Raw genomic sequence first — 23299 nt, 5'->3', positions numbered from 1 at the left:
ATAATGTGGGTTCCAGACTGATGAGCTGTATTCGAGTATTGGTCTAGCAAATGTTTTGTATGCTCTAGTTAGTAGTGCAATATTACCAGAGAAAAAGCTATGTAAGATTAGGTTAACAACTCTTAATGCCTTTTTGGCTGTGTAGTTACAGTGAGCTCTAGCACTTAGGTCATTAGAGATGAGTACTCCAAGGTCCTTTACAGAGCTTGGATCATCAACAAGGTCTTGACTATTTAGCCTGTATTTTATTTTCTGATATATTTTTTTGCCAATATGTAAGACAGAGCATTTATTTGTTGAGATTTGAAGTTGCCATTTGTTTGACCATTCTGATACATAGTCGAGGTCTTTTTGAAGGGTAGCAGTATTGTCTATGGTGTTGAATAGCTTTACATCGTCAGCAAAGAGAACACAGTTGCTCTTAATATGATCACAGAGGTCATTTATGTAGAGTATGAAGAGAGTTGGTCCTAGAACACTGCCTTGGGGGACACCACTGTTGACAGGTACAGAATTTGATAGGATGCTCCCAATTTTGACCATTTGTTGTCTGTTTGACAGGAATGCTTCTATCCAGTTCTGCAGGTGTCCAGAGATACCGTAAGATTTTAGTTTTAGTAGTAGTTTGTCGTGTACCACTGAATCAAAGGCTTTACAGAAATCTATGTAGATTGCGTCTATTGCTTCGCCCTGATCGAGTTGTTTAGTCTATGTTTTTGCAGTGTAAGAGTTGCAGAATGCAGGATAATTTTTTTCTGAAACCAAATTATTTATTAGAGAGTAGGTTGTTTGTCTCTAAGTGGAGAATGATGGATTGGTTAATAATTGATTCCATGACTTTACAGGTGACGCAGCATAAGGAGATTTGTCTGTATTCATGTGCTTAGGCCAGTGAAGAGTATAATCATCTCAGCATCACTGTTCTGAATTTTTCATCAATTTCAGCCAGAGCCTACTGAAAAGAATGAGACTACAGGCAATTTGGATTTGATTGAATCTAAAAGCTGAATACTTTTTTTAAAATTTGTGGATAGTATGAGAAAATTACATAGTGAAAACAGTTTCTTCCCATGAAAAGGTTCGCTTTCTATTTGTGAAAGGTAGACACTACACAGGTTTTGTTTCTAACCCAGAGCTATAAAGCAAAGTCTTTTAGATTAGAAAACCAGAGACTCCTTACTTTCAGGTTTTTTCTTTCGTTTTTTTTTACTAGGCTTTGAAGTATCTTGGGATTCAGCCAACAAAAGAAGAACAAGAAATCCTAAGACAACAGCTACCAAGGGATTCTGAAGGAACAGTCTGTTTTGGAGGTAATTAAGTCAAGGGATTTTTAGGAAACTACTGGTATAAGTGAGATTTCAGAATTTTACATACAACTTTTCCTGACAGAAGTCACTAAATGTGCTTCAGGGTTGATTGGATATTTGGTCAAGCACTCCATAAAGCCCTTATGTATAATGTGTATAATATGACTGATGATTTGCATTCCCATTGAAAAGATATTTGTTACCCAGCACTTTCTTACTTACAAATCAAAACACTTGTTAGACAGCCTTATTTCAATATACTTAAGAAAAAGACTAAATGTGCAGAATAAATGAAAAGGAGGGTTAGTGAGTCAAATTTGCAGATGAGGTATAAAGTTGGTTAAAAAGATCTTACTGCCTTTGTATTTTTGTTGTGAGCTTTTCATAGATATACAGGTAACCATTAAGGGAACAAAATTTAGACAGATGTTATGCAGATATTACATTTTAGAATAGTGAATGAAAATTTAAGGCCTGATCCTGGGTTTTTGAGAGTGGTGTCTTCACATAACACATTTTCCTCATTCTCCTTGTTCTGCTCATCTTCACTATGAAGCAGGAACTGAGTTCTGCTCCGAGCTTATCAAAACTTATCATTTTTTTTCTTTCATTACATAATGTAGTATTTTACCTCAAAAATACAATGCAAATTGAATTTTAATTCAACATTAATCAATTAATTAGCATTATGAGATTTAAGATTGCATTTTTAGCCAGGGGCCCATCCCATCTTCAGAGCTAAGGCAATAGAATTCCCATTCCTGTTGGTGGTTAAATTTCTGTACTGTAATAACACAACAGCATTTTTAGAAGAGCTTCTCAACACACCTGAGCCCATACAAACTATTTTTCTTTAAATCTTTCAAATAGTCATTTTTTTTCCAAGTTAATACAGTTGCACAATAAGTTTGGCTGCATAAGTGTGCACACACATTCATTTATCTTTGCACCTATACTTTCTCTGAAGGATTTGCATCAGTTATCAGATCAGTTAGAACTAGCTATCAATTAGTTACTTCTTTAATGAAAACTGTAATTTATCCTTACATTTGGTCTATATGACAGCAATGGTGTGATGTTTGCTTTTCAAATATGAAAAACAAACCAAGGTTGTGCTGCTGCACGCAATTTTAGTTTGGAAGGCAATCGCAAGACCATAGCTTTCCATTTCATTTTTATTTCATGCTAGTTTACCTAAATGATTCTGAATACATGAGGGGGAGAAGGAGGAAGTATCCAAGTTTTAGCACTTGCTCTCTTTTGTGCCTTCGAGTCAGACTTGATTCTTGGTGACCATAAAGAAAAGTCCCTACAGTTTTCTTGGCAATTTAGAGCTGAAACTGACATTCTGAAATACTAAATAACTAACAGGTACTAAGTTGTTTAAGGAAAAATATAAGTTGACTTTTCTGTGGTTGACATTATAGTGTTGTCCTGACTTAAATTATATGTTAGATTTTATTCAGGTGGCAAGGAATTTATTTTCTCAGCAGCTGGATGAGACTGGTCATAGCCCTGTGCATGAAATTGCTAAATTACTAGATTCACAGGTAAATAATATAATTCTTATCTCCAAATAAAAAAGTGGTGAAATTTTGATGTGGAATTCCTTGAAGACTCCCAGCCCACTGTGGCCTTTCAAAAGGATGACTAGAAAAGATAGAGCATCCTAGGAGCTCTCATAGCAAGGAGCAAATTACTTTCAATGCTGTTATACAATTATGGTTTTCCACAAATTATAGCTAATGTAGGTGCACAGTGTAGGTTTGTTTAAAATAGTCTTCCCAATTTCACTTGAGGGCAGTAGGTGGAGAAAGCTTATATCAAATAATTGTGGATGACAAATTAGGCCCTAATAGCAGCAGGGTCCTGATGCCATGGAGTTACAGCATCTTCGATTAAAAACTTTTTCTTTAAAAGAAATTAAAAACTTTTTCTTTAAAAGTTCCAGCAATTATTGAAAACTAACCATTGGATTATAATCTTCACTTGCTTTCCTACTGCTGTCTTTCATGAGTTATTTGTCTTGTTGCCATTTTAATTATAGCTTGTGAGAGTTTTAACTAGATCAGTTGTGTGCATATTTATTTATCAGTAGTGAATAACTCAAGCTTGCTTTCACGAATGTAAAAAGCATTGCAAGTTAAACTACTACAGGTAGTCCTCAACTTATGATCCCAATGGAGCCCAGAATTTCTGTTATAATTCGTTGTGGTCATATGTTGAGGCACCACGTGACTGGGGTGAATCATGTGGTCTGTAAGCGAATCCAGCCTATCCAATGGGCGCTTTTTGCCATTTTCTATCAGAAAATGGCAAAAAAAGTCACAAATCTCAGTCATATGCAAAATGCTGGTAACTAGCTATAAATGTGAGCCCTTTGCCAAGCACCCAAAAATGTGACAACTGTAACTTCAAAGCCAGGCTTAAGTTGTTTTCTTTTAAAGTCCATCATAACTTTAAATATTTGTTAAACAATTAGTTGTAAATCAAAAACTACAGGTACAGTACACTACAGGTAGTCCTTGACTTACAACAGTTCACTTAGTGACCATTCAGTTACAACAGCAATGAAAAAAGTGACTTATGACCATTTTTCACACTTACAACCTTTGTAGCATCCCTATGATCATGTGAACAAAATTCAGATGCTTGGCAAACTGACCCCTACTTACGACCGTTGCTGTGTCCTAAGGTCACGTGTTCACCTTTTGCAATCTTCTGACAAGCAAAATCAACGAGGAAGCCAGATTCACTTAACAACCATATTACTAACTCATCATCTGCAGTGATTCACTTAATAACTATGTCAAGAAAGATTGTGAAATGGAGCAAAACTCACGTAACAAATGTCTCACTTAACAGAAATTTTGAGCTCAATTGTGATCATAAGTAGAGGACTACCTGTATCTATTATTTCAAAATCTAAAAATGAAATACTTCTCCAAACACCCTCTTTCGTTGTACCTATGGTTTTGTAACTTTATAATAGTAGAAAGGAGTTTTTGTTCAGTGGGCTGAATGAGAAAGCTTAAAGTATTAGGTTAAATAACAGACATGTTATTATTTTTCTGTTATTTGTATCCATATATTCCCTCAACGTCTGCATCTGATTTTTTTTTTTCTGCATACAGCTTGTATCTTGTAATCGTTTGGAAACACAGGAAATGGAACAACTTAGGAAAGAGAAAAATGAAGCTTTGAAAGAACTATGTCAATTGAAGGTGACATTTTGCTTTGATCAATTAAAACATCCGCACTAACCTTTGCTTATTTTAAACCTATTGCAGTACTTACCACTTAATAAAAAGGTGAGCTAAGTGTAGAATGATTAGATAAAATTAGTATTATTTGCTATCTTTATACTGTACTGTTAAAACTTGCTAACTATGATGCAGTTTAATTTTGTTCTTGCTGTAATAGAAAAATAGTATAAATGTCTCAATGCCATTTTGGACAGGGAGAAGAAAATATGCAGCAGTGATTGGTTCTTCTATAAAATGCCATGATGTATCCATATAACACCTGCTCCATGAGCTGTATTGGTTGCCAATTAGCTTCCGAGTACAATTCAAGGGCTGCTTGCAATTTATAATCCTTTGTGACCTAAGGAGGGCCTGGCTATCTGTGGGACTGCCTAGCTCTGATATTTCCTACGCATCCTGTATGATGGGTGGGCATGCTCCAGGTTCCATCAATCACACAGTGTCACCCGATGACACCAGGAAATAGGATTTTTCTACCATGCTTCCTTCATTCTTCCAGATACTCATATGGCCCCGATCCCACCTATCACTTAAAAACATCTTTGAAAATTTGTTTCCTTGGGTTAGGGCGAATGATGAACTCCTTTTAAGATGTTAGGATTTTATATATATATATCTGTTTAATGTTGTTTTTTTGCAAGAGGCAGTTTGTTCTTTTGTGTTGTTGTTGTTTTGATGTTGCACACTGCTTGAATCTTCTGGACTTGGACAAACTTCTTAAATAAATAGAGTCCTGCCCCAGCTATTGTTCGCCAGTAATGATTTCTGGTTGCTTTTTAATTTATATATTAATATTTTTAATCCATTCCATTCCCATTGGCCCATTGTATTTTTTGTAAATCTTGGGTGGGGGTGTGGGGGGTAGAAGTCGAATGAAAACACAACTAATTTTTTAAATATCTTCCCTGTTAATTAGGAAGAGGTAAAGTGGCTTGCATGTTAAATATAACCCTTGGAGATTACTTGGGTATATCTATGCAGTTTTTTCCGCAACAATATGGATGTGTTTTGCTATTGCCTTCTGGGATATTTTTTCGGGTTCCCAATCTAGTCTGTAAGAATTCCCTGGTGGCTTCTCTTCCAACTTCCAACCAGACCCAGCTTGGCTGAGCTTTGCAGCTTTAGACAAGGTCAGCCAAGTGCAACGACATACTGAGGAAGCTCCTTTGGGAACCCTTTTGTTTTATTGTATTGTGTGGATTGGTTTGTTTAACTGATATTGCAACAACTTCCATTGTTGTTGCTGTTGTTCTTAAGGTCTCTGAGCTTCCTAAATGATGGCCTGCTCAGTAGACTGACTCAAGATAGCTTGCGACATAGACATCCTCGTTTAGCTTTTCATTCAGAAACCAAACAAAACAAAAACAAAAAAATATGAATCATATAAAGCTGTGCTTCTTAACTAATCCTGCTACAACATACAGTGTTGCAACATACTGTGCAGCAACAAAATTCATCAGATGGTGACCTGTGCTATAAACTAGATTTAATGAACAACTAATTCGCCATATTAGAATGTCTTGTAACTTGATAGATGTACCATATCCCAACCTTTTATGCTCCCCTGAATCCATCTAATGCTGCCATCTTTTAAGTTTCCCACTTTTTAAAGTATACTTTTTAGTTTTTCATTCAGGAATCTATTATATCTTATAGGTTTTCATAATTTTTTATATTTTTTTTATTTTTACTCCTTTATGCTTTTTGAATGACTGTATCCCACCTTTCCTATGCTGGCCTATGACCATAATAAAGCTTTGATTGATACTTCTTAATAAGAAGCATAGGTTTCTAGTCTTAAACATGTGCTGGGATTTAAACCTTTAATAAAAGTGTTGCTTAGTGCAAGATTTTAAAGGCTGTACTGGCAAATGGTTTCTGGCGTCATAATTTTTGTTTCATTAGTTCTCTACTAACTTCATGAAACAATCACTGTTCCTGTGTGATTGCCTGCACTAAGAGTTAATTTGTTAAGTAATTAAAAAAAACATTTGTTTGATTATGTCCTTGGATACGTCCCCAGGAGAAAATTCTCTGCAGACCTCCACAATATGTCTTCAATGCTGGCAACGTGTAATCGCTACTGCTACCTATTCCAGTGACGTATTGTTGGACCATGTGCATGCTTTAGTTTGTAACACCATCTCTTTAATTTTGATTATTTTTAACTGTGGGCCTCACTGAACTTATTTATGAAAAGCTTTGATGAAGTGGAATTAGGAGGGATTGTTTAACCAACTGAATTAAATGTGATGAAAGTAAATAGAAGTCAGAAAGAAGTAAAATACCTATTGCTACACATTACAACAGCCGCCAGAATAGCCTTTGCACAGGTATGGAAAACCCCAAATACTCCTACATAAAGTAACGGAAAGTGCTGAGATGAATATCTTAAAAATGAAATTGAAAGAAAAAGATGACTCTGAATTCTTCTTAATTTGGAACAATTGGTATAAATGGCTAACAAACAGAACTAAGAAGTGAGACAAAAAGTTTATCCAAAATAACCTTTAAGAAAGTAAAACAAAATTTTGTAAACTATATAAAGATGTAAGAATAGTAATCATGGTTAAAGCTATTATTTAATATTAGTCAAATGTAATATAATGTATTATGATATTTAAACCAAAAACCTGTATATATATATACAGTATATATATATATATATATACTGTATATATATATAAACCTGTATATATATATACTATATATATATACACACACACACACACACTCTGAGGTTCTCCTGGGTATTTGTATGTGGATCTTTGGTTGTTCGGGTTTTCTCCACGTACGATTTGAAGTATTTAGGCAACGTTTGATGAAGTCTCATTCATCATCTTCAGGCTTCTGTCTTCGGCTCACTCTGAGAAGCACAGAGCCGAAGACAGAAGCCTGAAGATGATGAATGAGACTTCATCGAAACGTTGCCTAGATACTTCGCAGGTACTTACATGTATGGCATTCAGCTTTGTTCGGGTATTTTCCCACGTCATTGTAGTTGTGCTTTTAAAGTTGTAGCGACGTTTCAGCAGAATCTCATCTGCCATTATCAGGCTTCATCAGATATATATATATAAAAGAAGTCAGAAAGCAGAGACTCTCATAAGGGGAGGTTCCCTATGATTGTTTCTGTAAAGATGGGAAATTGAGAGTTTTTTTATCAGGGATTTTTAGATCAGACTTTCCCAGTGTGGACAACAACTGTCATCAATAGTTGGCTGCACATGATAGGAGCTAATCCAACACAACTGCAAAGCATAGGATTGGAGATGCCTAACTTTATAATTATTTCCACAAATGCTTTGAGGCCCCACATAGATAAACAAAGCTTGTTTAAGAATATATTCAACCATATCCAGAAAAAGTAGCAAGTGGCACCATGCTGGGGAAAGGGGAAGAGGAATTAACAAGGGGCATTCTCACAGGCTATCTTCTAGTGTGGAGGCTGTTTTATGACTTGTTCTGCTAACTATGACAGCTAGTCTTCAAGAGCACCCATAACGTACCATACTCAAAATGACCTTTAAAAGGACCTGATGGGTTGGAGTGCAACCAAGAAAGCCACCAAGTTACTAGCACTGATGAGGTTACCTAGTTTGACTAGCACTGATGGTTGTTGTCTAGTTTGGGAAATGGAAATATCTGCAAGAAAACATCCAAGCTCAGAGAGCACCATGGAGCCCCTCATTTCAACCCTGAGCCACATCTATTCTTCTTTAAAGGCTGCCTGGGTCTCTGTAGGAGATCGCTTGCTTAATCCAGCATGCTGAGCTAGTTTGGAGCAGAGGAAGAATATGTGTCTGTGAACACACAGCCCTAAACTCAATTTCCCGTTAGGAAGAAATTCAGTCACCTTGGTTCATTTGTTGCAGAAGGGAATCACATCTGTATGTATGTGGTGGAGTATCTGAATTGCATTTGCAGTTCCCCAATTTTTAAAACAAATTATTCAGTGAAAAATTGAAGTGTTTCATTTCTTTTGAGGAGAGCACGATTCCCCATTTACTTGCATCCTGACTGATGTTTCCATTGCAAAAATGGCAATCCAATTAAAAGTTTCCTCTTTCCAACTAAAATTTGACCTATTATAGTCTTCCTTTAACAATATTGTGGAGAACATTGGTTCCTTTTTCCTCTTTTGCCTGCATTTTTATATCTTTTTTAACCCACTATTTTAAGGCAAATTAAGCATTTTTCTTTCAACTATGTATATGACATTGTCGTGCCTTTCCCACGAGGTCTCATTCATTAAGATGCTTCAGACAAAAAACCTTTTTTTTCTTCTTTCTTGCCTCCAGCCTCCCTGATTGATGTGCCACACAATGATGTTAAGCTGTCAGTTCACTGCTTTCAGATGCCATTAGGAAGGAAATGTCAATAAAAATAACAAGCCTGTTCCATTTTTTTTTCACAGAACCCAAATATCTTCCTTCATATTTAGCATTGCAAGCTAAACTATATTTGCTGTTCGTTTCATTGAACAATTGCACATCCCTAATTTTTAAATAAGCAAAAACAGCTGCAGGGGGAATTTCCAGAATGAAGGGGGAGGGAAGAGATTGTACATACAGGTAGTCCTCAACTTATGATCACAATTGAGCCCAAAGTTTCTCTTGCTAAGCAAGATAGTTGTTAAACGAGTTTTTCCCCATTTTACAACCTTTCATGCCACAGCTGTTAAGTGAATCACTCCAGTTGTTAGTAACATGGTTGTTAAGTGAATCTGGCTTTCCCATTGACTTTGATTGTCAGAAGGTTGCAAATGTAATCACACGACCCTAGAACACTGCAACTGTCATAAATATGAGTCAGGTACCAAGTGTCTGAATTTTGATCATGTAACCATGGGGATGCTGCAACAGTTGTAATTGTGAAAAATGGTCATAAGTCAGTGCCGTTGTAACTTTGAAAGAGTCACTAAATGAACTGTTCGAAGTCGAGAACTACCTTTAATAGCTGATCTCCAACATTGTGAAAAAGAACAAACCAACCAATCTGATGAATGACTTTCTCCTATTAAAAAGCTGAAGCATTTCTAATCTGCTCTTCTGATTGCTACAGCTTACTCTTGACTTGATTGCTTTAGTAAGTCTTCAAAGAAAATAACAGATTTTGATTAGCAGTCAGGAGAGCTTGGCACTCCCTATAATGTAGCTACAGTTATCCTTGCAGAACAAAAGGAGCCAAAATGCTGTTTCTGTACATTTGTGTATTATGTCACATATTGTTGTGGTTAGCCGGCAGCAGGAACAGATGGCTGAGGAGAGCGAGGACTCAGATGAGGGGCCAGGACCATTAGGGAGTGGACTGCTGCCTTCAGAGATTGTGGGAGCTGACAGCAGCGATGAGGAGGTTCCAGAGGAGCCTGTGCCAAATGCGTGTGCGCGTAGGGCTGCTCTAAGGAAAGAGCAGCTGCAGCAGCATGGGCAACTCGGGAGTAAGGCTGCAAAGTAACGGCCCCTCCTTCAAGAAGATAAAAGCCAGCTATGAATCGGACATTCTTTGTAGGAAGCAAAGACGTTTTGAAACTCGAGCCTCATATACATTGCAGTATCTTAGTTGGTATTTGAAGACTCTTGTGTTGTAAAATATTTCTAGGTAACCTTATTCTTGGCAGCCTCACACAGTTTTGAGGAGGTTCAGGCTTATCAAAGTTAATTAGTTTGCAGCAGCTTTTTAACTGGGTTTTTGTAAGAAAAATTAAAAGGTTCGTGTTTGTTTTATTGGAAAAAGGTTTGGGTCAGAACACATGCACATATTGTGATTAAGTAGAATTTGAAGTATCTCAATGGAATGAATGAAAAAAAGAAGAAAAATACAGTAGAACCTCGGGTCACGACCGTAATCCATTCCAGGACTACAGTTACAACCCGATTTGGTTGTGGCCGGAAGCACGACCGTGTGCACATGCACCTACAGTTCTATGCACACGTGAAAGGGGAAATCGCCATGGCAAGGAAAATTGCTGCGACAGCACTGATCAGCACCCGAGGATCTGTTCACAACCAGAAGCAACAATTTTCCCAAATAGTTGGTCATCACCTGATTTGTTCACGAATAGGGGCATTCGTGACCCGAGGTTCTACTGTAATTGAAAAAAATTGTGCGTTTAATTTAATCTTAGTATTTCTAAGAAAATAATTCTTGGTTCCTGAAGCAACAGGAAATTTTCATTACTTCACCTGCTCAGAATGTTAATTTTGTCACCATTTTTATGATCCCAGATAGGAGGAACACTGAGTTGCAGCCCATGTTTTTGTTTTTTAAGCAATAGTCACTAGTGGAACAGTACAGTTAATAAAGTTGGATTAGGTGGAGTGGAAGGAAAATGACTGGTTCCACTCTCCAGTAAGGAAAGGAGGAAACTGCACCGTTTGCTTGATAGTAGTATAGGTGGTTGCTTTTTATGTCCCTGACAGAAGCAGATTCTGGCAGGTGGTCGGTGAAAGATATAAGTGGATAATTGTGTTTTTTTTGTTTGTTTATGGTGGATGGACTCGGAGCTGATGAGTATTAATCAGAAGCAGCCCACAGGCCTGGGAGGACTGAATGGTCTTAAGCAGGGGTGGGATTCTATGTCTGCTGCTCTTCAGAGCTACTGGTTCTACAGAGCCGGGCAGAACCGGTAACATCCCACCCCGGTCCTAATGATATGGGATAGGAGGGGTTTATAGGGATTTGGGAAGATAGGTAGGACAAATGTGACTAGGAGGCAGATGGGAACATCCATTGTCACAGGAAGAGCAAGATAGCGCAGGTGCCTTTTTTCCTCTTTTTCAAGAGGCAACTGGACTTTCTGATTTTTCTTTGAAGAAGTTTCACTTCTTATCCAAGAAGCTTCTCTAGCTCTGACTGGATGGTGGGGAATGGAAGGATTTATATACCTTGCAGACAGCTGGTCATTTGCATTCTTTTAACGGATCGTTAAGGTCACCTGGAGGTTTATCTGTCTCAGGGTCACCTGAGTGGTGGAAATAGGCGTGGAGCCTTCTTGGAACTGCTGAAAGGACTGTATTATAGACTGCAGATAGATGATGTCGTATCCCTCCCCCTCTGTTAAGAGAGGGCTGTTCAATTTTGACATAGATGGCCTCTTTGACCTCTCTTTCAAACTAGTGGTCCTCTCTGTCCAAAATGTGGACTTCATTGTCTTCAAAAGAGTGACCTGTGTTTTTTAAATGCAGATGGACCTCCTGCATATAGTCACGATGTGTTTGTTCTGAAGAAGCTTCTTGGGTGAGAAGCAAATTGTCTTCAAACAAAAACCAGAAAATCTAATTGCTTCTCAAAAAAGGGGAAAAAAAAGCACCTTTGGGACAATCATGACCTGGATGACTGAGAATCTCCATAGACAAGGAGAGCAGGAAACAGGGGCAGGACCATACTTTGAGAAGAGAGTTTCAGATTCCCAGAAGCTTCGATCAATTTTCTAGGAAGCTGAAATCATTTATTTGTCAGGTTCCGGCAGTTACTCCAATAATGTCAACATTTTATAGTTGACATTATTAGTAGTTGCTATAACCAGCCAGATTTTCTTATATCAAAATGTCATTGTATGATGGGAGGTGGTGGGGTAAAAAAAATCTCTAAATTTAACGGCTTATCTTTTCTCTGTGTATGTTTTAGGAAGAATTTGCAAAGTCAGAACGTGTGAGAAAACAACTAGCTGAAGAGCTGCAGATTACCAAACAAGTGGGTAGAGTATCTGTAAAATTAAATTAAGCAATTCAATCTGTTTTTTGGCCCCCAGTGAGACCATATTTCTTGTTTCTGACATATCTGTTTTCCATATTTCATAACTTGATTATGTAGTTTATGATATACAGGTAGTCCTCAACTAACAGGTCGCATTAGGGACCATTCAAAGTTACAACAAATCTTGGAAAAGCTACCTATAACACGGATTCAAAGTTCTGACATCTGTCTCTGCACCCATCTCCATGGTCACGTGACCGCATTTGGTTGCTTGGCAACTATCCTGCATTTACAACTATTTGCAGCATGCCGCAGTCACATCACTGTGATTTACAACATTTTAGCAAAACATCTCATAGCAAACAAGGGGTTCACTTAACAACCGTGGCATTTGCTTAACAATTATAGCATTCATTTAACAACTGTGGCATTCACTTAACAACATCCATGTTGTTGCCAGTAAAAAGGTTGTAAAAATCTGATCTGGTTACATGACGACCTGTTTTACTATTGTCACAAGTTACGACCAAAATTATGGACTGGATTACGGTTGTAACTGAAGGGCTACCTTATAAATATCATCATCATTTTAGCCATTGTCTATTCACTGCAGGATGAAGGCCTCCCACATATTTCCAACCAATATGGTCCTGAGCTTTCTTTTGCCAATGGGCTCGCAATATTTGCTGAATATATAGTTAAGCTTATAATATATTGCTTAATAAAACCAAAGTCTCACTTTTTCACACAGAAATAATTAGAATTAGAATTCTTTTATTGGCCAATTGTGATTGGACACAAGGAATTTGTCTTGATGCAAATGCTCTCAGTATACATAAAAGAAAAGATACATTCGTCAAGAGTCAAGAATCATAAGGTACAACTCTTAATAATAGTCATAGAGTACAATAAGTATTCAAATCATACTAGGAAACAGTCAATATAAATCATAAAGATACAAGCAACAAAGTTACAGTCATACAGTCACAAATGGGAGGGGATGAGTGATAAGGAGTGATGAGAAGATTAACAGTAATAGTAGTGCAGACTTTGTAAATAGTGTTGAGGGAATTATTTGTTTAGGGGAGTGATGGCGTTTGGGGAAAAACTTCCTGCGTTTAGTTGTTCTGGTGTGCAGTGCTCTATAGCGTCATATTGAGAGAAAGAATTGAAACAATTTATGTCTGTTATGATGTGAGGGGTCTGTAAATATTTTCACAGTCCTCTTTTTGACTTGTGTAGTTTCCAATTCCTCGATTGAAGGCAGATTTGTAGTAATTGTTTTTTTCTGCAGTCCTAATTATCCTCTGAAGTCTGTGTCTGTCCTGTTGTGTTGCAGAATCAAACCAGACAGTTATGGAGGTGCAGATGATAGACTCAATAATTCCTCTATAGAACTGCATCAGCAGCTCCTTGGGCAGTTTGAGCTTTCTGAGATGGCGCAGAAAGAACATTCTTTGTTGTGCTTTTTGATGACATTTTTGATGTTAGGTGTCCATTTTAGGTCATGTGATATAGTAAAACCTAGAAATTTGAAGGTTTCTACTGTTGATACTGTGTTGTCTAGTATTGTAAGAGGTGGTAGTATGGGAGGGTTTCTTCTAAAGTCTACCACCATTTCTATGGTTTTGAGTGTGTTCAGTTCCAGATTGTTCCGGTTACACCACGAGGCAAGTTGTATAACCTCCTGTCTGTATGCGGATTCGTTGTTGTCTCGAATGAGACCAATCACTGTTGTGTCATTTGCAAACTTCAGTATTTTAATAGATGGATCATTTGAGATGCAGTCATTGGTATATAGGAAGAAGAGAAGTGGAGAAAGCACACAGCCTTGGGGTGGGGTGTTAATTGTACAGGTATCAGATGTGATTCTGCCTAGCTTCACCTGCTGCTTCCTGTCTGTTAGGAAGCTTATCCACTTACAAGTTTGTCCAGGTACTGCTAGCTGGTTTAATTTAGTTAGAAGAATGTTTGGAATGATGGTATTGAATGCTGAACTGAAGTCTACAAAGAGGACCCTTGCATAGGTATTTGGAGATTCAAGGTGTTGTAGGATGTAGTGCAGAGCCATATTAACAGCTTCATCTGTCGATCTATTTGCTCAGTATGCAAACTGCATGGGATCTAACAGCGGATCCATGATGGTTTTCAGGTGGGACAGCACAAGCCTTTCAAAAATTTTCATAACTACAGATGTTAGAGCAACTGGTCTGTAGTCATTCAGTTCCTTGATGGAGGGCTTCTTTGGCACTGGGATGATAGTAGAGAGTTTGAATTAAGAAGGAACATAACTTTTATAAGTTATTAGTTTCTGTCCATTTTGTGTTTTTATCCAAACAGTGAAGGTGAGGTAAATAATTCTAAAATGGCTTTCCCCAGAAAAACACATTTGACTCCAATTCTATTGTCTTTTCGGGGCCAGCCAAATCTCTCTTTTTTTCTTTCTTGCCAACCCTTCAATTGTTAGCTTTATGTGGCAAAATGTTCTGCTAATTATTTTTCTCTCTTCTGTTTTAATTTCTTCAGTGTAATGTTATGGCTATTTAGTTAGTAATTATTTAGTAGATTGTTGACTTCAAATCTTTAAATTCCTTACCTCCCTCATTTTCAGAATTTTGTTAGCTTCTCCAACCATGACTTTCCCTTTCTCACAACCCATCAGATTATATTAAGTGCATTAAAAATTTTGTTCATGCAAAGCTGGCAATGTGATTTTAATGAAGTTACTGCCAAATAAAATACTAATTTGCCATTTTTCCTGATGCCTCACTTTGCCAAGTAGTTCTTATTTATTTATTTATTATTTAAATAAATAAGCTGTAGTGGCACAGTGAGAATGCAGTACTGCAGGATGACTCTACCTACAGCCAGGAGTTGGATCCTGACTGGCTCAAGGTTGTCTCAGCCTTCCCTCCTTCCGAGGTCAGTAAAACCAAGACCCAGATTGTTGGAGGGCAATATGCTGACTCTGTAAACCACTTAGAAAGAGCTGTAAAGCACTTTGAAGCTGTATGTAAGCCTAAGTGCTATTGCTAAATGTTTATGGCCGCCTACTCAATACATAATTCTGGGCGCTAGCCATCCATTTAAATAGCTAATAATAAACAAAGATAATTTAAAAACAGCACATTGTGCCAAAGTAATACAAAACACATAAAATCACAGCGCTAAGACAGCCTACCAAATAACTTGGCCCAATACTCAGGAGAGAAATCAAGTTTTCCATGACTTGAAATAAAAAGGCCAACATAGTGAGGCCCACCTGAATCTCCAGGAAAGGTTGTTCCACAGGGAGCACCACAACACAGAAAGTGTGGCACTGTTTTACAGAGAGGACCCAAGGCCTGCCCACCCTATCAGAAGGGCAAGCAGAAACAATAAGAGTGGGAATTGGCTTTGGGAATTCTCAAGCTTTTTTATTCTTTTTCTTGGTGCCACCCTTTCTGCAACTATTAACAATACATGTATTTGCAACTCTTTGGGTCTGCTTTTCCCAGCTATTTCTAAAGGAGAAAATATACAGTATATTAAAAGTAACTTTACACAGTCAAAACAAAATGAAAGAATCAACTAAGCTTGAATGGTACATTTTAAAAATAGAATTTGATTCCCTGTAGGAAGCCAAGGCATCTGTGGAGGAGGCGAGAACCTTGCGAAGCAGAATCCATCTCGCAGAAGCAGCTCAAAAGCAAGCTCGTGGAATGGAACTGGACTATGAGGAAGTAATCAGTTTGCTGGAGATAGAAATCACCAGGCTGAAGGCTCAGCTTGCTGATCACGGTGGCCAAAATAAAGTAAGCACCTCAGTAGTCTCTAGTAGAGTTGCCATGGTTTCCTTGCTGTTGTCAAGTATCCTGTTTTTCATTTTTCTTCCATTTGTTCTCCTAAAATAGGTCACTGTTTGTCTTGTGCGATTCAAGAGCTGGAATTAACGTGTTGTGAAGGGAAGAGGGGCATAAAAGCTATAAACTTTTTTTCTTGAGAGAACTGCTTGGAAAAATATGAACTTTGGCTTCATTAGCCAGTATGCCGTAGCTCAAACATATGAAGCATATTGCATTGTATTTGATCTATATTTTAACCGTACAATGGATAAAACAGTTTTATTTTTATTTGGAAATTAAAATTACAGTCCTATAAACGTTTAATTCAGTCTGAGTTCCAGTTAGCTAGGGGTCCTTGGTCTGCATATTCATTTTGGTTATTTCATATAAAACATTTATAACCCGCCTAATTATGCAGAGGATTTTATGGTGGTTAATGGGTAGTAAATATAGAGGTTGTATAATTATTATTTCATTTTATAAATGTTTAAAACTTAAAGCTTTATTTCAAACGCTTTTTTTTTAATGCTGAAATTCAATTGCAGCTATAGTAACTAGATATTCTATCTGATTGGTGCATTTTCCAGAAATGATATAAGGCTTAAAGCAAAAACAATTGTTGATTTTGCAATTAGTAAAAATAGGCTGCAACCCATAAGTTCAGTTTATTGTAAATTTTATTTCCTTTATAACAGACCACAAAGAGTGAAAGATTCTTCAGTTTTCCTAAAGAATAATGGACTTTCCAGCATACAGCAGACTAAAGCAGGGATCCCCAATAGCTGGCTGGAGTATTCTGAGAGTTGAAGTCCACAAGCCTTAAAGTTGCTAGGTTTGGAGACCTCTGGACTAAAGTAAAATTCATTGCCAGCTTGAGAGCTAAAAGTAATGTTGACCCTTGAAGGAAGCAATGAGATGAATCACTTAATGACCGCACTGATTTGCTTAATGCATTTTATGAATTGGAAATTTAACTGTAGTCTTAGGCATAAATACCTGCTATTAGGTGGATCTGAGTAACATGGAAACCTGAAATTAATTATAAATGAGGAATAGTAGCAAGATTTTAGAATACATAACAAGTGGAGGCACTTTTTATTCCATAGGCTACAAATATATTTAAATATAAAGTTGTAATTTTGGAAGAAAGGATACTTGTAATGTTTTTATCATCTTAGGGCTCAGGATATCCATGGCTAACACATAGTATGCATGTCAAAACAGGTTCATGGGTTCACCTTATTACATCCTAGCTTAGCCAAGAAACAGTATTCGAAGCTAGAACATACAGAGGAATTGTTACACCATTTAAAACTGGTTCAGCTCTTTTCATTGCTCTTTCAGATTGCTAAAAGAAAAAACAGTTGGTTTGAGGGCAGAGAAGCAAAATCTACCTTTTCCCAGCAAAGTGTGGTTCACACAGAGCAGAAGTAAATTGTTTTCCTCTACTCTTCCATAATCATTTTGTTGTCTGAACTGGAGGATCAGATGAAACAGTTAAGCTGACCGTATACCACATAGTTGACCACATGCCACCATCAAACACTATCCACACTGTGAATATCTGCCTCTCAGTGTGACTGCCTTACTCTGCTTGTAGAGGAAGCCCTGTTTTTTTTTCTTATCCTTGTCACTGATAGATATACAACCCAGTTAGCTGGTGTAAAGCTAGTTTGCTCCGCTCCCGGCATGGTGCACTAAGGATAGGCGTCTAAGCACTGAACAGAATGAAGTAGCATTCTGGGTTGTCAGGACTGCACTGTCTGTCTAGTGTGTGTAGATTTCCTTGACATAGTATGCCATTTGCTAAATAAATATAACCCATGAAAAGGAATGTTGCTTCCCCCACAGGAGCAGTTTGTTCAGGATTACAAATGAAGGAAATAATTTACCAATTTTAAAGGCATTGGACTGCACCTTTTTTAAAAAAAAATGGATCGGTTTCTCCAGTATTTTAATCACATTTAAGTTCATTTGACACCCCACTATAAAATTCTTTATTTTGCAATGTATTGGGATGCTAGAACAGATCTTGATGAAAGTAAAGTTTTTTTGCTTCTTTGCTGACTGAGAGTTAAAAAAAATCTCCCTACCTTGGTATTTAGATTGTAGTGTTTTTGTTTTTATTTGATTTTTTTTCCTAGGAGAGTGTACAAGATTTAAGAAAGAGGATTACTGTGCTTGATTGTCAGTTAAGAAAATCTGAAACAGCCAAGAAGACCTTTGAGGTGGCAACTGAAAAGCTGCTAGAATTTGTTGAGGTAACAGCAAATTCAAAGCATGTTCTTATTTAGCTGTTTCAAAGATGTGTTATTAAAAGTTATTTAATTGCACTATTATTAATGGGTTGAAAACTTATCCTTCTTTTCAGTAAAAAAAAAAACACCCTAAAAAGTCGCTTTGTAAACAAGAAAAAGTCTCTTTTCAGGAGTTTGACAGTATGCAAGGTTTACGAGTATTTTATATAATTTGGCTATTGCTGCAAATCTAGGGTTTGTAATTTAAGGATGACAGAATTGTAAAACTAGATTTTTTACATTAGACATTTCTAGATTGTCTCAGAAATTCAAATAAGACTTCATTGAATGTTTTTCTGATTATTAACACAATGTTTAATAAGAAATATTTGCTTTGGCTTTTACTTTGTTAGTTTTATTAGTTTTTATTGTTAGTGTTTAACTTGTTTAGTGGTACAGTACATGATGCCAACTCTAAAGGGATGTGGCTAATGCTGCTGTTCGGTTCCCTTTCTTGTCTGCCTTCTGTATTAACTATAATGGTTGCTTTTCTAGCAGATCACCAGGGAAGGTAGACGAATCCCTGACATCAGATGCGTTTTTTTCCTTCCGCCCCTTAAGAAATCCCCAAGGACATTCATTAATAATACTGTTTTTGCCATCTCCAGTATCCCCTCTCTAATTCTCCCATTATTATATCCTACAGTTTCACATCGATATAGAAGCTTTGGGACAATCTGTTTGGTCAAATCATATGAGGGAGTTCTTGTTTCTTTCCTTTTTGATTGCATATCTTAGATACTGCCTTAGAAATCTATCCATAGCATATGATTTGGATAACATATGGGGATAATTTTCATTAAACTACTTTTATTCCCCTAATTTGAACAGTGGACTGGGGATATTTCAAACCATTCTTCTAGTAATGGCAATAGCACTTAGACTTATATACCACTTCATAGTGTTTCACAGCCTTCTCTAAGCAGTCTACAGAGTCAGCATATTGCCCCCAGCAATTGGGCCCTCAGAAGGATGGAAGGCTGAGTCGAAGTCAGGATCGAACTCCTGGCAGCATGGTTCTAAGTGCCATGGGGTAGGACAAAACAGACGTTGGCAGAAGCAGCTTGAGCGAGGGGTGATCTTGTCCATATCTCACAAAGTTAAGCCTGTCTCCAACTTTATCTCTTATGCAACACTACTGTTAGGATTGTTGGCAGATTACAGCGTGACAACTGCAGATTGGATGCTGATTTGCTTGCCTATCCTGATACAAGAGCAGGAAATTCATAGGCATCTGAAAGATTAGATCGTTAACTGCTGCAGTGAAGGCAACTGAAAGAATCAAGAACCATTAAGAAGAGAATTAACTGCTATTGACTTCAGAAAGGTGTGAATTGTTACCAATAAAGCTAACATACCTTAAGAGACAGGTACATAAAGCTGATTTCAAAATGTAGACTTGGAGGACTGATGATTATACAACCAGTAAAAGAGAAAGTCATGTTATTTTTCTTTTGGAAATTATTATTTTATTTATTTTTCTCATTTCTACCATTTGCCTGTAGACTGTACCTGAAATGCTATTACATGGCAGTAGTCCTCCAGTCACTTTAAGGTAAGAAATATGTGCTATTGAAATTTCCTTGAAATTAATACTTTTAACTCTGCTAAGAGGCAAAGAATCCAAGAACTATTTTATACTTTGGTACTATTTGCTTACAAACCCCATACAAAACTTTTTTGCAGATTTTTGAAAAATTAGCTTTATAACGTTGATACCCAGAATATTCTGTTTGATGAAACAAGTAGTCTTATTTTGACACGGATAGAGAGACTTGACTCTGCAGAAATATCTGATTTGCCACAGCTGAACAACTGAGTTTGTTTCACAAAGTGGATCTGAACATTGTTCTTAGTTCCACTCGCCTATCAGTTGAAACTTTTGTACTCGTGTTGAAAATTGTTTTCAGGGATTTTGAGAATAGAATCAGATTTTGGGGTTAGAATCTATCAGAATACTAAATACAATACAATCCACTTTCCCTTAATCTTTCAGAACAGAGAGATGTGTATATAATATTATACATGACTTCTACCTACAGTAATTAATGATCTTTCTCACATATTGATGTAGATCATTGTCATGTTGATTGTTCTCACTGTTCTGTTACAATCTAGTAACAGAACATAATCATTTATTTATTATTCACTCTTTTATTTTGGCCAAAAGACCTATAAAGTTCAATAGACATAATTCTAGTTTAATCATAATAGTATGTTAATCCACGGTCCTTTTTGCATCAGTGTATTACTTTTCACTCAAATTCCTTTGCTTTTTCCAAGTCCACCGTGAATGGTGAATGGTTAAAAGTCCCCTCTTCATCTTCACACTTCCATCACATACTTAATATTCTTTTATACATTTTAGACTGTATAAATCAGGTCATATGCCACTGATACGTTATTTTATAAAACCGTGTTTCTCCAACAATATGGCCTCCACCAATAGGAAGGCCCAGCATGATTTCTTGGCATGAGGTGCAATTCAGCCCCGCCCCCAAAATTTAGGCCTATTTAAACCCTGCGTTTCCCCACCATTTCTCACATTGTTCGTTAGAACTACACAAGGTGAAGAGAAATGGGGGGGAAGGGCAGGGGGGATGGGGAGAAAACTTGCCTTTAGGAGTGTCCTGCAGGCAGCCTTGGCTGGAATACCCTGATAACCGATAGAAGCTCCCTGAAGGCAGAGTCCCCAGCCGCTTCAGGGCGTGGCATGGCTGCCCGTGTCCCCTTGCCATTAGGCAGTCTCTTTCGGGCAATGGAAGCTCCCCAAGTGCAGTCACCAGCCACTTCGATCGGCTGGTAGAAGCGGCCTCGGGCGGCGCACACACACACTCCCCTCGCCGCGAGGCTGCTTCTACCGGCCGATCGAAGTGGCTGGTGACTGCACTTGGGGAGCTTCCATCGCCCGAAAGAGACTGCCTAATGGCGAGGGGACACGGGCAACCACGCCTTGCCCCAAAGCGGCTGGGGACTCTGCCTTCGGGGAGCTTTCGTCGGCTGATAGAAGCAGCCTCACGGCGAGGGGAGTGCGTATGGGCCGCTCTAGGTGGGGGAGGAAATTAAGTCACCCCTGAAAAGACAGCCTAGCCATTTTTTCAGGGGTCAAAAAAAAAAAAAGGCCTGTCCTTATTTTGTGAGAAACACAGTAGTTCTCTCTTAAATTTTGACAATGTAAATTTTAACACTAGTTTCTCGCATTTTTTACGATATATATCCATATTTATAACATAGCCAAAGTTTGCAGCCCACTTCACCATACAGTGTTTAACTTCTTTGTCCTCTGTTTCAAAAACTGGTATTAATTTATATTGAGAAATATTTCAACTCAGAATAAAGTGTTCTGGTAAATCAATCCTCGACTAGATATAAATGAAAATGAAAATGCATTTAGCGACCTAAACCAGGGGTTCATAATCCCACTACTGGGCCTTACGCCGTTTGGAACTGGGCTGCAGAAGTGGCAGACGAATGTGTGCACTTCTGTACTTGTACAAACAGTGGGCAAGCACATGTGTGGGCATGCGTGGGCACTCTATTTGCATGAGCGGCAGGCGCATGTGCCCATTACTCGCACAGACCCATCCCATCTCCCCCACATTTGCTGGGCCACAAAGACAGAAAGGTTGGTGACCCCTGACCTGAACAAAAATACTGCAACAGTGAAAAGAAAACATTTTTGGGTTTTTTTTTTCTGACCATTTTATCCAGTGACAGGAAAGCCACAATCTCTTCAAAAATGCTCCTTGCACATCTGGGACGGAATGGCCACACTCTTGCAGCATCTCTTGCAACAGAAGCCAAAGAACTTGCTAGATCGGTCCGGGCTATTCTAGAAGCAGATTGTGAGTTTTATCAGATTGTTCTTCTTTTTCTACCCTCTATTTTCTCTTCATTTTCCTTTCTTTTCTACCTCACCCCCTTTTTTTGTCCTTTTTAAAATGTCCCTAAAAAAGAATATTTGACATATTTTGGGTTGTGCCATGAATTCATATGTGGTTTGTCAAAATAAAGGAAAATAACCATCTGTGAAATGTTCAAATGGTGACAGATGTAATAATTTAGAATGATCCACTGTATGATATATACTTGGGAATTTGGAACTACATAATTGAGAAAAATGCTTGGTGTATGCATTCTCAGTCTATAATTGTACCTATTCTTGTTTAACTGCAAACATGCAAAACAAAAACTGAAAGGAGCAAATTGTGATTTCAAATAGATGAATCTTTCAAATTACGTGCTAATTATCCCAAATGTTGTTTCTGCCGGTAGTATAACGTACATCTTCATAGTAAGCAGAAGTGTAAAAAATATCAGTTACATTTAAATATACTGCATGGATGGAATTTATAACAAGACCATTCTAAAAGTTACTGAGGGATCATCTGCTATTTCTTTAAGAAGATACATGAGCCTGGTTGGCTAAACATTATTAATAGAGAAACTGCTTCTGAATTTATATACAGGTACAGTAGTTCTGGATAATCATAAAGCAGAACCAACCCGATTTTGCAAACTTTTTTGTGATCATAAAGCAAACGTTGCATTCATTAAGCAAACCAATTGTTCACTATAAGCCAGTTTTGTCAAAACTGGAAGTAAATGCTGTTTTTGGCAAAAACATTGTAAAAGGTTGTCACGTGACTGTGGGATGCTGCAAACGGCCATAAATGTGGGCCATTGCCAAGCACCCAAAATGCAGTCACATGACTGAATGGGGAGCCCAGTCATCGGAACTGAGTTGTATGTATCCCCAGGAAAGTCTGTCATAATTTCTAACACTAATTAAGCAAATGGTTGTAAGTCAAGAACTACCCATAAGTTGGTATTATTCACTTAGTTACACAGTGAGTTGGAACCAATCACCTGTAGCTGAAACAACAATCCTTCCTTTGAAGCATATT

General features: G+C 37.6%; 1 protein-coding gene across 10 annotated transcripts in view; it reads left to right on the top strand.

Moving 5' to 3' along the window:
* Positions 1 to 23299, top strand: part of STXBP4 (syntaxin binding protein 4) — a 95185-nt gene that overhangs the window by 39512 nt on the left and 32374 nt on the right. For 8 of the 10 annotated variants that reach the window (XM_087925155.1, XM_026711243.2, XM_087925160.1 and 5 more), the window contains 8 exons: positions 1214 to 1310; positions 2763 to 2857; positions 4442 to 4531; positions 12203 to 12268; positions 15889 to 16065; positions 18240 to 18356; positions 19898 to 19947; positions 22104 to 22237. In XM_087925155.1, the coding sequence (XP_087781281.1) occupies positions 1214 to 1310; positions 2763 to 2857; positions 4442 to 4531; positions 12203 to 12268; positions 15889 to 16065; positions 18240 to 18356; positions 19898 to 19947; positions 22104 to 22237 (826 nt within the window). The remainder of the gene's footprint in view (positions 1 to 1213; positions 1311 to 2762; positions 2858 to 4441; positions 4532 to 12202; positions 12269 to 15888; positions 16066 to 18239; positions 18357 to 19897; positions 19948 to 22103; positions 22238 to 23299) is intronic. The other 2 variants (XM_087925161.1, XM_087925154.1) reach the window with 1 other exon arrangement.

This window comes from Pseudonaja textilis, chromosome 2 (assembly GCF_049901715.1).
Source record: "Pseudonaja textilis isolate UNSWEBS1 chromosome 2, rPseTex1.2, whole genome shotgun sequence".
NCBI classification, from domain to species: Eukaryota; Metazoa; Chordata; class Lepidosauria; order Squamata; family Elapidae; genus Pseudonaja; species Pseudonaja textilis.
The sequence above is the reverse complement of the archived record's forward strand: the minus strand, read 5'-3'. Positions and strand labels throughout refer to the sequence as shown.